General features: G+C 58.3%; 1 protein-coding gene across 13 annotated transcripts in view; it reads right to left on the reverse strand.

Annotated features, from left to right (window-relative positions):
* The window catches only part of ABLIM2 (actin binding LIM protein family member 2), a 142,183-nt gene that overhangs the window by 58,581 nt on the left and 67,901 nt on the right, over positions 1-15,701 (reverse strand). For 7 of the 13 annotated variants that reach the window (XM_072737596.1, XM_072737604.1, XM_072737606.1 and 4 more), the window contains exons 7-9: positions 8,893-8,980; positions 6,039-6,097; positions 811-867 (exon numbers count right to left, since the gene is read on the reverse strand). In XM_072737596.1, coding sequence (XP_072593697.1) covers positions 811-867; positions 6,039-6,097; positions 8,893-8,980 — 204 coding nt within the window. The remainder of the gene's footprint in view (positions 1-810; positions 868-6,038; positions 6,098-8,892; positions 8,981-15,701) is intronic. The other 6 variants (XM_072737601.1, XM_072737597.1, XM_072737609.1 and 3 more) reach the window with 1 other exon arrangement.

Here is a 15,701-nt window from a genome sequence, read left to right on the forward strand (position 1 = left end):
TCCCCACCCTGCTGGCAGCTCCCGCTGCTGCCTCCTTTCTAGCTGCCAGCCCTCCTGGCCCTCAGCCTCTGCAGTGGTGCCAGCAGCCTGGAGAGGGCCATGTTGGAGGCTGAACTGTGACTCCCAAAACTCTATTTTGAAGCCTTAACCCCTCATTCCCAGGAACGGGACCATGTTTGGAGAGAGGGCATTTAAGGATGTAATTAAGGTAAGATGATGTCACTAGGGTGGGTCCTGATCCAATCTGATGAGGGTCCTTATAAGATAGAGGATATCGGGGGGACACCTGGGAGACTCAGCAGTTGAACGCCTGCCTTCAGCTCAGGGTGTGATCCTGGAGTCCCAGGATCGAGTCCCACATCGGGCTCCCTGCATGGAGCCTGCTTCTCCCTCTGCCTGTGTCTCTGCCTCTCTCTCTGTGTTGTCTCTCATGAATAAATAAATAAAATACTTAAAAAAAATGATAGAGGAGATTGGGACACAGACACGCACAGAGGACGACCACGTGAGGACACAGGAGAAGGCAGCTATAGACTCACCGAGGAAGGAGGCCTCAGAGAGAGCCACCCGTACCCGCACTTTGAGCCAGGACCCTCAGCCTCCGGGACTGGGAGAGAATAAATTTCTGCTGGTTGAGCAACCAGACTGCAGCATTTTATACAGTGGCCCCAGGACACTAACATGGGACAGGGAGCCCTCCCCTCCCAGCTGGATGACACCGGGCTCCTCCTACACTCGGCAGGACACCACCAAGGACAGGACAACACGAGATGCAGACTGGAGGCCACCATGGCGGTGGGAGGGACAAACCTGTAAGGCATAGGGGGTGGCGCCCCGGGACACTTGGTGGCAACCCTGGGCGTGCATCTGGGGAGGAAAGAGAAGAGGAAGAGGGGGTGATGCTGGGGCTCACCTCCTCACCTGCCCACGCATCAGTGCTGGCCTGCCCCCTCCACCCAAGCTCCTGGTTATGCATGGCCAGCTTCCTCCAGGACCAGGTGGGGGCCGCCCCTTTCCCTCAGGACCTGCTTTGTCTCCCAGGGCCCCAGCTATATCCACCCCAGTGCTGGATGGGGCACTGACCTGGGGCTTCCAAAGGCCAGTGAGACTCAGCCCGACCCCACCACAGAGTCTGAAGTCCTTGGCTTTCTCCAGGTAAGACACAGCGTCACGTGCTATTTGCAGAGAGGATCCCCAGACAGCTCACAGGTATGTTTCTCCCTGGGCCTGTGCTCCGGTGGCCCACCCTACTGGCCCCAAATGAGGTCCATATGCATTTTATACATTTGGAAAAACCCTTTGAGTCTCTGCTTCCTTCTCTATAAGATGGAAAAACCTTCCTAAGGGGCACTTTCCTTTTCTGAGGATCTAACCAGAGAGATGACATGTTGGGGGCTCAGTGCTGATGAATTGTCTTCACTTTTACTTTGGCTCAACTTGGGCTCAGGAGTGCCTCCCGGCATGGGGGTGACACCACCCTGACCAGGGCGCTTGAGCTGCCTCAGTGGCCGCTGGGGCTGCGTGTGCTCCAGTGCGTGCAAGGCATCCCCAGCCGGCAGCCCCTCACACTCTATGCCCTGTCCATCCCCAGACGTGAGGAAGTGGGATCCCCGGCTTTCTCTCACTTTCTCTCTATCTGGACTCCAATATGCCCAAAGCAGCCCCACAATTACTCAGTACCCACTTGTGTTCTCGGGGGCTTGTTCACACCCACAGAGACAAATAGGGCCGGGCTGCTGGCCCACAGCCCCATCCCCACTCAGCCTGGCCCGGGCAGGCATAGTCCCGTAACAGCCTGGTTCTCATGGGGTCACATACAAGTCACACTGACACGGTGCGAGGGACCCGACTCCCACTCATCTCCACGTTAAAGCCACGAGCCCGAGGAAACACAGCGGGGCAGAGGCAGAGCCAGGCTGCAGCACTGAGGCTTGCTCTACCGCCCCAGGATGTTGCTAGGAATTCTGCGGTCACCCACGTTCGGCCAGCACGCCCTTGTGTTTGGGCCTCTCCGGCCGGTCCCCCCACAGTGGGTAGCTGAGACCTCTGTGTCCAGGGTGAAAGGGGGGGCACTGCCTCTTGAACCTGCCAGCCATGGTGCTCGCAGCCTGTGGAATTGGCCAGGCCAGCCCAGGCTGCCTCCCTCCCACCAAGTCCGCTCCCCCCAACCCTGCCCCAGTCCTGGCCTAACCCGCCCCCCTTCACCGTGCATGGAGTGCCTCTCCAGCCACCTGGCAGGCCGGGGCCACCCCCTGCCACGACTCTCAGATCACTGGCTCCACAGGCACAGGCCTTGAGCCTGAAAAGGCCGGGCCCTGTGACTCACCTCCCACACCACCTGCCGAGGCTCGGCTCCAGTAAGACATCACCTCCCTGCATCCCACTCCTTAGGCCCCCATTCAGTTGCTTTGTCCCTCCCTGTCACCCCTGAAGCACCCTGCACCCCGGAGACTGCCCACCCCACTAGTTGTCAGGAGGCACCTCTAGACCACTCTTTCTCATCTCTGCATTCCACCAGCTAGCCAAGATACTCAGTAGGCGCTCAGCGGCTGGCTGTGTGTTGAATGATCACATGACCCAATGACCAAGGATGCACCAGGGATAGGCAATCAGGGCCACAGCCTTCTGGAAGGTTTTCCTTAGGCACCCTCAGCAGATACCCAGGAGCCATCGTGTCCCAAGGGGTGGCCATGCACCAGGGGTATCCAGTCAGGGAAGACAGAGGGGCCTCCCCCTCCTAGCCCATCTTCACAGGGAATCCCAGTGCTGGTTTCTCTTGCTGGAGAACAACTCAGAGGCACGGACTGAGCTGGTCCCAGAGCCACAAGGAGGAGCACTTGTTAAATGACTGGTTACTGGTCAGTTAATGGTGAGTTAGCTCTTGTCTGGGTTACCAGGTAGCAGTAGAGCCAGGTCCACCTGAGGGGGGGAGCTACTTTCAGAGAGAGTTAGCAATGCCTGCACCCCCTCTGCTGCATTTCTCAGGGGCCTGCCCGGCCGAGCTGACCTGAAGCTGACCAGGGCTGACTGCTTCATGCTCCTGAACTGGCTTACATGAAATGAACATTCCAGAAGAGTACAGCTCTGTCTTCCCCAGCTGGGAGCAGCCAGCCTGGCTGGGAGGATGATCTCCAAGGGGACCCGTGTGCCCAGGGAACACCATCTGTGCCTGCCCTGTCCACTCACTGCCGGCCCCGCCCCGGGTCTATTCTCACTTCTCAGGCGAGACAGAGGAGGCTCTGAGGAGCCAGAGTGAGGGAGGGTGAAATGCAGGACAAGCAGGGCATGACTGGGGCCTGGATCCTGTCCCAGGACACAGAGGGCAGGCCCTAAGTGCGCCAGCCCTGGGGCACAGCACCAAGGGGGCAGCTGTTCTCAGGGGACCAGACGTTCCCAAGGCGTCTGCAGAGACACAGCCCAGGAAGCCAGCCCTGGCTAGGCAATGACCCTTTTCTTATTCCCTGTCCAGCATTCAGAGGGGCCTCTCTTCCTCTGGGCCAGTGGCTGCGGTCACCACAGGTTGACTCCCTGTGGACCCCAAAGCCAGTTCCACATCCAGGTCCAGAATCCAGGAGCAGGTCTGGCCATCCCCACCTGTCCTGGAATGGGCTAGCCATGGGCGTGGGCCCCCATCCTAACCCAGTCACTCTCAGGAGATGGGCCTGCAGGCTTCTCAGACATGGGCTCCCTCCATTAGGTCCCTCGGGCAGGCCTTTGGGTTGGGATTTGGGCAGGAGTCCCACAGACAAAGGTCAGGACCCTGTGTGACGTTAGGGTCAAGGATGTTGCCTGGCTCATCTCTGAGGCCCAGGGTGGCCCAGGGCAGCTTATAGAGGGAACTGTGGGCTGTATTAGCCATCTGACACAATGGTGCATAGTCGTGATGTGCCCGCCACTTACTGTGACCCTGGTCGTGGACGTGACAAACTAGGCATGGTGCATCATCTGTGAGCAAGCCCATGCCTGTGAACATAGTGCCATGCAGTGGTCACCCACATTGACCAAAGGGACCCTGCAAATGTGACTAAGGAGCCGGAGTTTGGAGGTCACCTGATGACATGGGTGGGCTCCCTGGGATCTCAGGTCCTTGTGAGGAAGGCAGGGGGGTCAGGGCACATGTACTGACAGACAGAGGGGGGTCTGAGTGATGCAGGGCCTCTAGACATGGGAATGGAGGAGGAGGGGACTCTCCCTGGAGCCTCCAGAGTGAGCATAGCCCACCGACCCATCCTCAACTTCCGGCCTCCAGAAGTCAGGGAGCCCATTTATGGTTCTTTTTTTTTTTTTTTTTTTTTTTTCCATTTATGGTTCTTTAAGCCACTACATTTGTGGTCATTCACAACAGCAGCCACCAGAACAGCTATAGTCACCAGCTTCCTCCCATGGTCTCCACGGCTCTGTGTCCCTGGACCTGGGAGACGGCTGTCATGTGGATCTGTCCCCTTCCTCACCTTCACACAGCCTCCTGTGTGGGGCCTTGGGATGGGTGCCATCCTGCACATGCTCAATGTGAGGGCCCCCTGGCAGTGGGGACCCAAGGCCAGGCAAAGGGGCAGCAGCTGTGGTCCCACAGACTGAGGAGCAGGGGGGGCAGGGAGAAGGCTGGGCAGGCGCTCTTGGCCCCATCCCAATGTTCTTTAATTTGGGCTACAGTTCTGGGAATTCAGCCAAAATGATGACAGGTGCCATCTGTGCGCATGGGGAGCAGTGGGCCTGGCCACCCAATCCCCCTGGGGTCCCTTCCCAGGCTCTGGGCCTTCCTGGGTCTCCTTCACCAGCCAACATCCTGGTGAACCTCAGAGGCCCGAGTCCAGGGGGATTCCATCCAGCCCCACCAGAAGTTCCCAAATCCTGCTAGTTCTGGGGATGGGGCTGGCTCGGGTCTGCCAATGGGGTGGTGTGCATGCTGTAGAGCTAACGGGCGAGGGGACTCTGTCCGTCCTGCCTGGAGCCCTCCCTCTAGGGCTGCCCAGTCTCATCCTGCAGGCTGGGCTCCGATCCCACTTCCTCCAGAGGCCTTCCCTGACCATGTGTTCTGCCTCCCCCACCTCCATCCCATCCCCTGGTGTCCTCATTCTCCCACCACCTGCCTTTGTTGCAAATCTGCTTGTGTAGGGGTTAATTACTGTCTCTTCCAGGAAAGTCAGTCCTGAGAGGATACCTGTGCCCACCTCTTTCCTCACAGCTGCACATCTGTGCCTGGTGCCCAGCTGTGTCTCTGAGTGGTAAAGAATTTGACTTTGCCCAGATGGAGGGCTGGCCTGCACCCGCGGCCCTGGGGGTGATCTGTGCCCACGGACAGCATGTTCGTTCAGGGAGGGGGTTGGCCACACCCAACAGTCTAAGGGGCCGGGCTGGCCACACGGGAGAGATCAGCCACGTGATGTGGGGGCGTCCAGGGTCGGCCACCTGGACAGTGAAATCAACCCTGTGGCAGCCAATCAATGAACCAATCAGTCAGTGAGGCCCCAGGAAGATCTCAGGACACAGAGCTTCCCGGCCTGGCAATCCTCGGTGCATCGGGTCACACATGGGCTGGGAAGTACCAGGTCCCATCTGCCGGGGAGAAGACCCTCCCGGACCCTGCCCCCCGCGCCTCCCCCTTTGGCTCACTTCACACATATCCGCTCCTGTAATAAACCCTAACTGTGAATGTTAACGGTTTTGGTGAGTCTGTGAGTCTTTCCCACGAATGAATAAGAGCAATTTGGGGCACCTCAAACTTGCAGCAGCTGTCACAGGTGTGGGTGGTCCGGGGAGAGCTGGGATTGTCACTAACGTCACAGGGGTTCCCAACTCTTGCAGCCCTCATGCCCGCTGGGCCAGTGGAGAGGTCGGCGGGCCGGGACCGGGAAGTGCTGAGGTGCCCCGCCCCACCCTGCACCGCCCTCAGCTGACCCACTGGCACACCTCGGCACCCCTGGGCTAATGCCACCTGGCCCATGGCCCCGGCGCCACCGGCCCATGAACTGACAAAAGCCGGTGACCATGCGCGGGCGCTGAAGAATGCGCTGGAGCAAGTAGTAAATTGTACCAACCTTGTTTTTGTCTTCAGTTCTGGCTGCTTGTCGGCACGCCGGGTGCCAGATGGAGGAACCTGCGGACAGATTCCCGAGAGGGAGGGTTCAGTGATTCTGCCCACGATGCAGGGCTGTGCAGAAAGCCAGAAGTGGGGTGCACATGGACGCTCATTCACCCACCCATCCTCTGTGCTGGAGTGGGTGCTGGGCCTGGGGCAAGCAGGCCACTGCCCTGCCCCAGGAGATCACAGCATCCAGAGGAGGCTTCGTAGAAGAGGCATGGCAGGGTGCTTCTAATTCAGAGACAGGGGAGAGGACGGGCTGCCCCTGTGTGTGGTGCACAGCTGGGGCGGTGGGAACCAGCTCAGGAATGGGGACTGGGAGGCAAGAGCTCTTGGATGGGCGGCAGGATGGGGAGCCTTGGCTGGGAACTGGGGTGTGGGGTAGAGAACAGATCTGGGGGCCAGAGGCCGGACACAAGCTTCCAGCACTGCCCAGACCCTGTCACTAACACTCTGGGTCTCTGTGCCCATCCTGCCTCAGTTTCCCCAGCAGCCAGGGTGGCCCTGCCACCCATGCCAACATTCAGCACCATCAAGGTAACAAGAGCCCCACATGTCCTGAATTTTCCTAATTCAAGCTCAGGTTCTCCAGGTGTCAGATTGTTCCCATCTGCAAACAGGGCCGATACCATCCCTACCTCATGAGGCCATCGTGACGCCATGTCGCTGACCATGGCTGATGCACTAGCTGTACGACCATGGTTTACCTTGTGCAGGGTGGCCTCAGTGCACGTCAGCCCTCCCTGAGCCCCATCATTCAGGGCCCGGAGCACCTGCCTTCCCTCTGGGGCCTCCCTGGACCTCAGCCTGACCCCCTCCCCACTCTGCTGCCATCTAGGTTCAACGGCCCATCAAGAAGGGGGCTGTTTCTGCCCCATTCCCTCACCTGCCCTCCCCCCCAACCCAGACAAGCCACAGAGGGCCTAGCATGTAATAGGGACTTACAAGTGTGTGTGAGGGAAGAGCGACATCCTAGTTCTTGCAGAGCCTTCCAGCCCACATGATCTAACTTATAACTGCCCCTCCCTGGCTAAACATCTGTGTTGGCCTGGAGCTCCTGGGGAGACCACGATTTAGTCTGTATGTGTGTGTGTGTGTGTGTGTGTAAAACATTCATTTTTAACAGCTGTTTACAATTACAAGAGTAATAGGTAAGCAATTGATATTCCTTATTAAAAATTAAAGAAACCCAACAAAGCATAAATAAGAAAATTAAAACCAGCTACAACCTCCTGCCCACGCGGCTCAGGTGGCCTTCTAGCATTTCCTGTGCTTTTTTCAGAGAATGTGGATAATGCTGTACAAACATAGTCTTGTACCCTATGATTGTTGTTTAAGATGTCCAGAACAGTTCTCCCATATAATTAAAAATCAAAGCATAACCGTAGGGCCGTGGGACATTCCACCACGCAGGGAGAGGAGGGTTTATCCATTGCTTGCCCACTGGTTGTGCTATTTTATTTCTAAAGTCATGTTAGCGGGGAGGTGGGGGTCCCTGGCATGCAAGTCCTAGCACATCTCTCTTACTTACTTAAGGACTTCCTAGAAATGGAGTCTTGGCTCCAAGGGCATGGGCATTTTTGAGGCTCTTGGTGCAAACTGGTGATTTCTCAATGTTTGCCACAATCCGCCAGATAAGAGGCCCATTTCCTTGATCCATCAAAACGGGGACATGCCCTTGCTTTATAATAAACCCACTGGGGAAAAACAGCCTCTATGTGTTATTTTCATGTGGGTCTCCCTGATAATGACAGAGTGTCCTATATTTATTGGAAAGGGATCACCCGGTAGGTTGTGCTGTGGTAGTGGGGACGCATGGGCGTCCTCCGTATCCACGGAGGCCATGAGGCTCACTGGGGCCCCTGCTCTTCAGAGCTTCCACTGTACAGGATTCATCACCGACACCTTGATGGAGTGGGCCAGGCAGAGGGTCTCAGGGTGTCCAGGCGGGGGCGGGGCCAGACACCCAGGCTCTGGTGCTCCACCATGTGGAGATGGAAACCCCTGCCCTCGGTCCACCCCTGGTCACACTGACTGGGACCTCTGAGGCTGGGAGAGGGGATGGGACTGGCTTCGTATTCCTGGGAAAGTCACGGCAGGGCCCGCTTAAGGAATGGGGTGCCAGCCTCAGCCCAGAGCCATGAAGAGCATCTTTATTCCCTGAGACTGGGTCCCCCTTGATGGAGAGCTCGGGCCGGGGGCCGCCGTCCCAGTGCCATTGTGCTGGGCATCGGGAAGGCCTGAAAGCGCTATTTATGGTGGAGGGGTGCACAACGCCGGTGCAGGGGGATCCCCTCCCACCCAGACACCCCAGCAGCATCGGGAGGAGCGCACAGGACGCCTTTCATGGGCTCTCCAGCAGACACTCGAGGAACAAGAGGGGACGCTGGGGACGAGGCCGCCCTGGCTGACATCACCCCACGAGGTTCGGCTCAGAAAGGCAGGCCTGTCTGACACGCAGCCTCAAGACGGCCGCCCCATGAGGTCATGAAACAGCCTGTGAGTGGCTCTGCCGTCCGTCCAGCCCCCCTCGGCTTGCCTCCGGGGCCACTGGACACAGAAGGATCATTGAAAAGAAATAGCGGCTGAAGAGAGGAGGTCTCCGTCCCAAACCCATCCTCTTGGGGAGGGGCCGAGCAGCCCTGGCACCCCCTACCCCACACCCAGGCCATCAACGGGTCCCGTGGCTCTGCCTCCCACACGCTGCCGCCGGGCTGGGGGGTGGGCTTCCCAGCTAGCGAGGTAACAAGGCTCACACCCGGCACGTGGTATGGGCCCGAGGGGACCAGGCGGCGCGGTTTTGTCCTTACCTTGAAGATACATCTCCTCGCCTTCCGCAAACATCCGGCCGCACCTGACGCATAGCGCACACAATGGGTGGTAGTGTTTTTCTCCTGCCTGTGAAGACAACGAAGTAGATGTGTTTCTACCAAAGCTGAAGCGGCCACACGTGGCTGGTGGGCACAGCACACCCATACGCAGGGTACTCGGGGGATGCGGAGGGGATGCTGTGTCCCGTGTCCACTGGGGGCTCGAGACGGCTCCAGAGAGTCTGGGTCCCGTGAGCACTGCCAGGCTGTCCAGGGCACTGGGTGTGGAAGCGGGCCATGCGGACCGGGGGCCATGTGCACCGGGGGCCACGTCTGGGAGCAGACGCCCAGCTGCCCCGCCCAACCTCCAGGGGAGCAGGGGTGTCACCCAGCTCCTCGGGCTCCATGGTCGATGGATCTGCCTCCCTCACGGGGCAGGGGGGCCAGGTCCTGACCGTCTTTGTACCTGGGGGCAGGGGAGGGGAGAGGGAAGGCTGAGGCTACCTCAAGCCTCAAGCAGAGGCACCAGAGGGGAGGGGTGTAAGATGATTAATCCTGGTCTTATGCATCTCCAAATTGCTCAAATTTCTCAATTAGTATTTACTGCTTTTATAATCCTTGGCATCCCTTAAATTAGGTGAAAAGATTAATACGGACATAACGTGAGCTGATTACATGGACTGATGTAAGGACACAGCAGAATCACCCGAACTACTGCGTCTGGCACCTCTGCACGGCAATATTCTCAGCCTTGGGGTAGGGTGGGCGGCAGCTGGCTGCCCGCTGTGGTGCCAACGCCACGTCCCACTCTTTCCGGGAAGAAGTCTGACGGCCACTCCCTGAATGTGACTTATTAACGACCACGTCCCGGGATGAGCAAGTCATCGGGTAAAGCGAGCACAAGGGTCTCACTCTCCTCCCCTCCCGGCTGAGCTGGTGAAAATCTGCCCCAAGGTGATGCCTCTGTTGGGGAGGAGGAACCCAGAACACACGCCTCTCCTGAGCATGTGCCCGGCGGCACCACCCACCAATGCATCTGGGTATAGGGGTTCCTCCCGGGGAACCCGAGGGGAACCCGAGGATGATGCATCCTGTCATCCCGCCCGCTCTGGAGCCTCGCACCTGTGCACCAATTGTTTCCACCCACACTCCACCTGCGGCCCTCAGTGTTCTTTATCTCCTCTCAAATGCCACCTCCTCCTGAAAGCCTCCCCGGCATGCTTCCGTCGAGTCCCTCTCCTGGGCTCCCGCTGGTTTCTTCTTCCCAGCTAGACAGGGAGCCCCTCGAGGGCCGGGCCTCACCGGGGCCACTGCAGGAACCGCTAGTTGCGGGGATCTATCTGGGTAGTGGGTCGCAGGGCAGCACTGGCCCAGGCAGAGCAAGGGTGAAGAGGTCGTTTCGGTGATTTTAAACCCTGCGACCTCTGACCTGTCCTCACGCCCGCCTCCACCCAGGCTGCCTTCCCATGGCCTCAAACAGCAGTTCTGTGACAGCCACTTGGAGGAGACAGTGCTCCCTGGAGGGAAGCAGACCCTGCCATCTACACCTGAGTAGGAAGACAGAAAACCATGGGGATGGTTTCTAAGACAACAGGCTTGAAACCTCAAGGGGACAGATGAGAATTAACACAGAGTGGAGATGCAGCCCCAGGCCGCTGTGAAGGGCAGGGCCTGTTGTTAGGGAAGCACTCCCACCCAGATCTGGCAAATGCCCCCAGCCCCCAAAACTAACAGCCACTCCACCTGCGTTTCGACAGCTTGAGGCCCTTTCACACGCTACCTTGTCCTCACCCTCCAGAAGCCCTATGAGCTACATTACTATCCTCATGTTCCACCTGCTGCACAGAGAGGCAGACTGAGTGGAGAAAGGTCACACAGCACAGAGCTGGTGGGGCAGGACTGCAGCAGCCCAGGAGCACAGTCCTTTGTGCCCTCCCAACCCCGGCCTGGGTCCAGGGTGCAGACCACAGCCTCACGTGCTTCCCAGCCCAGACCCTGCCTGGACTGTCCACAAGCAGACCCTGAGGACCTAGGAGGGAGAAAAGAAGCCGACACCGGAGGGCACAGATTGCATTCGTACCAAGTACAGAACCAGGCAGACGAGTCTCCTTTACTCAAGTCAGGGAGGCAGCTGCCCCGGGGAGGCGGGAGGTGGTCCCGGAGGCTGCGCTCGTTCTCCTTCTTGATCTGGATGCTGGTCACCAGGCGTGTCCGGTTTGTGGACACTTATCAAGCTGCACACCTAGGATTCGTGCATGCCTGTTTATGTGACACACCAAAAAACCCCACAAAATGGACTGATGATCTAAAACTGTAAATCTCTTAGAAGAAAACGCAGGAGCACCTCTTGGCCACTCCAGGTTTGGCAGTGCGTTCTTGGATTTGACACCAAAAGCATGAACAGCAACAACAAAAATAGGCATTTTTTTTTTCACAAAAATTAAACTGTTGTACATCTGAGGACATGGTCAAGAAAGTGGAAAGACAACCTGTAGAAGGGGAGGAGGCATTTGAAACCCTAGACGTGATAAGGGCTTAGCATCCAGAACGTATAAAGAATTCTTGCAGCTCAGCGACAAAGAGACAAACAATTAAAAAGGGGGCAAAGTACTCAAATAGACATTTTTCTAAAGAAGATACACAAGTGGCCAAGAAGCATATATAAGGCGCTCGATAGCACCGTCATGGAGGAAGGGCAAGTCCAAACCACCACAAGACGCCACTCCACACCCATCAGGGTGGCCATAATCGAGGCAAAACCAAAGGGATGGTACGTGTTGGCAGGAATGTGGGCAAAGCAGGGCCCCTGTGCACCTGCTGGGGGCAATGTGGGTGCAGCTGCCAGCGCCCCAAAAAGTGAGGTGCAGAGTCACCATCTGACCCAGCAGTTCCATTCAGGAGCATAAGAAAAATGAAGGCAAGGGCACCCACATCTTGTACCAGAGTGTCCAAGGCAGCAGTTTTCACAGCAGCTCCAGGGTGCAAACAGCCCCAAGAGGCCCCTGGGGGGGACACGCGGGCAAATAAACTGTGGTCCAGCCACACAACAGAATATCCTTCAGCCTTAGAAAGGAATGGAGTGCTGTCCCATGGGGCCCCGAGATGTCCTATAAGGGGGGACACCAGAGCTCCGTCTCCACCATGTGAGGGCCCAGGGAGAAGGTGGCCATCTGCAGGGCAGGCAGCGGGCCCTCCCCAGAACCGAATGGGCTGGGCCAACACCTGGATGGCAGACATGGGGCCCCCAGCACTGTGATGAACACTGCCTGGGGTTTCCACATGTAAGGCCCAGAAAGGCTGCAGCAGCTCCACTGGCTCTGGAGTCAAAAGTCGAGCTTCCCTTGCTCCTTGTACCTATCAGTCCCCAGTGTCACTCCTGTTGTCTCTCCCAGCGGCCACAGTGACCAGATGTTCCATATCATCAGAACACTGAGCAGCCCCTGGCCTTTCAGGGCTTCTCCTCCCAATTTCTCCTCCCAATACACGAAGCACAACCGGCCTGGAGCATCCATACCTGGGGCGTCCTCTGTGCAGCTACCCAGCTACCCAGCCCCCAGCCAGGTAGACAGCCCAGCCCCTCACCAGGCAGGTCTTCAGATGACTCAGATTTTTAAAGAATATTAAAAGCTCATGAGATTCTGCAGTGCGTGATTTTAAAAAGATGTCTGTGCCTTCTGACGAGTGGCTGTCATCTTTAATAAGACAAAATGATGCTCATTAGGAACCAGGAAGGCAGGCTCCCAGGCTCAAAGAAGGCGCCGCTGTACCAAGTCAGAGCGGAGGGGCTGGCGTGCACCCCATCACTGACAAGACACGCAGGGCCCGGCCAGAGCTTGGGACTTAGGGCAATGTCTCTGGGCTCCAGAAACTCCCACCCCACCCCTCCTCACCGGGCCATGGGCCGCACGGAGGGACAGCCCTAGGCGGTGACATGCCCGGCACGTGGGAGGCAGGTGTGCTCTCATCCCTGGCCCCTTCTCTTCCCTGGACCACAGGCCGCAACCCCCCACCTTGTGCTTTCCGAGTGCTCCCCTGGATTCTGTGCCGCCGCACAAGTCCCCCGCCCCGGCCAGCCAGCTCCTGGGGGCTGCACACGTGCATCTTCCGGCCCAACTCAAAGCTTTCGTTTCCTTGTTGAATGGCCAGAACTGCAGCCAGATCTCAAAGACCTACCACCGGTGAGCACTGAGATAATGAAATTTACCGTGAAGCTAATCAAAGCCTTCAGTGGGACTGGACAGATGCCGCCGGGGAGCGTCCGGCAGCCGCACACCCTTCCCTTCCCAGATCGGCTCTGCCACGAGACCCCCAGGAGCTACCTCCCCCCAGAAGAACAGCCCCGCTCCTCAGCATGCAGGGCCCTGTAGGCGAAGCCCTGTGAGACCCACAGCCCCCTACGCAGAGCCCCTGACCTCGCCCCCTGACGCTCCCCATCGCTGACCCCACTCTCCCCATCACTCTCCGCTTGGGGTCTCTGCCAGGAACACGTGTCACCAGGCTGGCACGGCTCACCTGCTCTCTCTCCTTCTCCCTCTCTCCCACCATGCAGCCTGATCCACATGCTGTCCCCTTGCCCTCCCTAGACCCAGACCCCGCGGCAGAGCCACATGCAGGAGTGGTGTCCCATAGCGACAGGTGCCTGCTGCTGGTTGGCAAGTGGTCCCCAGAGGACACGAGGACAGTTCTGACCAAATGAGTCTGGGAACAGATCATCTGTTCCACCTTTGGGTGTATTCACGGGCATATTAGTGTGTCACATTGCTGAGATGCCCTGCAGCAAAGATGTCCACTGGGACCCATGCCCTGGTACCTCAAACCCAGAAGACCAGGGGGCACAGTGACGCCAGTGTAGACGCTGTTATGGACCGATGGGAAGGGTAGGGACCCAGGCTCTGAACTGATGTTAGATGTATGAGCAGGGGCATGGTATCAGGCTAAAAGCCAGTCAGCACACTCCCATGTCTGTGTGTGCATGTCCGTGTGTGTATGCACAATCTAAAATACTGATTTTTAAGTGCTAACAGTAGTTAGTCTGGGCGATGGCGTGGATCACGGATGATTCTTCAGTTTACTTCATGATAAACAGGTATTCCTTCTGAATATGTTTTTTTAAATAAACACATGCATCAGATTACAAAAAGAGAGGGAGAAGTAGAGGCCTTGGGAAGTTGCATGTTTTCTGTCCTGAGGAAATGCCTTTATTTTTCTGAAACATACGGTTTATTTTCTCCCAATGATATAAGTCATAGCAGCTCACGAGGGTAAAATGGAACACACCGAGGGAAGACGGGGAAGCAAATACCCGATGTCCTGCAGCCCTAGGGGATGGTTTATTGGAAATGGAGGAAGGTTTAGGGGCTGTCTGACCCAGGGTGGAGCTGCCTGTGTGGCCCCCCTCCCACCAGGGCTGCCGTGGGTGGGGGGGTGGACACAGTGTTCGGAGGGTCTGTAGGTGCGTGGAGGGTTGAAGAAGAGAGAAGGGGAGGCAGGCAGGGGAGGGAGACAGAGAGGGAGGAATTAATGAGTGGTCCCAGAGGGACCCTGGGCTTCTCGTTACCATGGAGACAGGCAGGCTGCACCAGGCAGGTGGGGCTGACAGCAGCACAGCAGCGGTTACCAGGAGGGCAGGGCCCATCCCCGCCCCCGCCACTCCCACCTGTGCAGGGAAGAGCTCCAGCTCACAGAGAACAAGGCAGGGGTGGGGTGAAGGCGAGGACTGAGCCAGGGACTCCCCCTCACTCAGCACCTCCTTATCAAACTCTGGGTCTAGCTGGTCTGGTTACATCACGGTTCCTGGCAGACAATCCTGTCACCACCTGTCAGCTCTTTCCAACCTGGAGCCTCCTCTGCCCCCACACCCCGGCCTGCCCCACACTCCCAGCCATCCGTCCATCCGTCTGTCTCAGCAATAGGGTGGGAGCAGAGCCCCTCCCAAGGCCCCCCCAGACCCATGAGGCTCCTCCACCTGCACCCCAGCATGGAGCAGGCTCCCCAGGACAGATGCCTCAAGACACGCAGGATGGGGGAAGGCCCTGGGAAGACGATGCTACATAACTAGGAGTAACTCGGGAAGCGGGAGGAAAGGCTCCACCGTGGCCACCGAATGCACATTTCACGGGCGGGCGGACAGGCAGGCGCCGCTGGTGCCCGGATCGAGATGGCATTCTGCCCACCGCACACAGATGCAGCACAGATTGATGGCTCCTGCTGGCGGGGAAGGGGGCCTGGGCTCCTCTCCTGCCCGGGCTCCGAGGACAGGCAAGCTCTGAGCGTGACAAGCATCTGCCGGGGGTGACAGGTGCTTTGGGGAGTCTCACATGGCTGCTCTGTCCAGCTCCCCACAAGCCCACCCACCGCAGCCCGGCATGGCTCCTTCAGCCTCCCCATCAGCCCTCCGAAGCGCCTGGCAAGGCTTCCTACCTGCACGGGGTCCTCGAAATAGAGCCCAGTCCGATCGGCCAGCCTCCAGGGCCCCTGTCCAGGGCCCACTCCCCGGGCAGGTCAGCAGGAACGGGCAACGTGACCGTGAGCAGGGGCACCCTCAGCCTTCAGTCACAGGTCTGGATCCTTTTCCTTCTTCTTCAGATCCTGCCACCTGCCACCTGCCGGCCCCAAGAGCCCACTGCCCACCCCGCGGGGCGCGCACGCTCCTGGCCAAGTTTAGGTGGCGGCGAGGCGGTGGCGGCGGCGGCTCCCCCTCTGCGGAGTCAGGCTCGTCTCTGCCGCCCGCCGCTGCCGCTGCCGCTGCCGCTGCCGCCTGGCGAGGAGGATGCTCAGAGCTTTGCAGAGCCCGCCGACTCAGCCGACTC

Source organism: Vulpes vulpes, chromosome 14, assembly GCF_048418805.1.
Source record: "Vulpes vulpes isolate BD-2025 chromosome 14, VulVul3, whole genome shotgun sequence".
NCBI lineage: Eukaryota > Metazoa > Chordata > Mammalia > Carnivora > Canidae > Vulpes > Vulpes vulpes.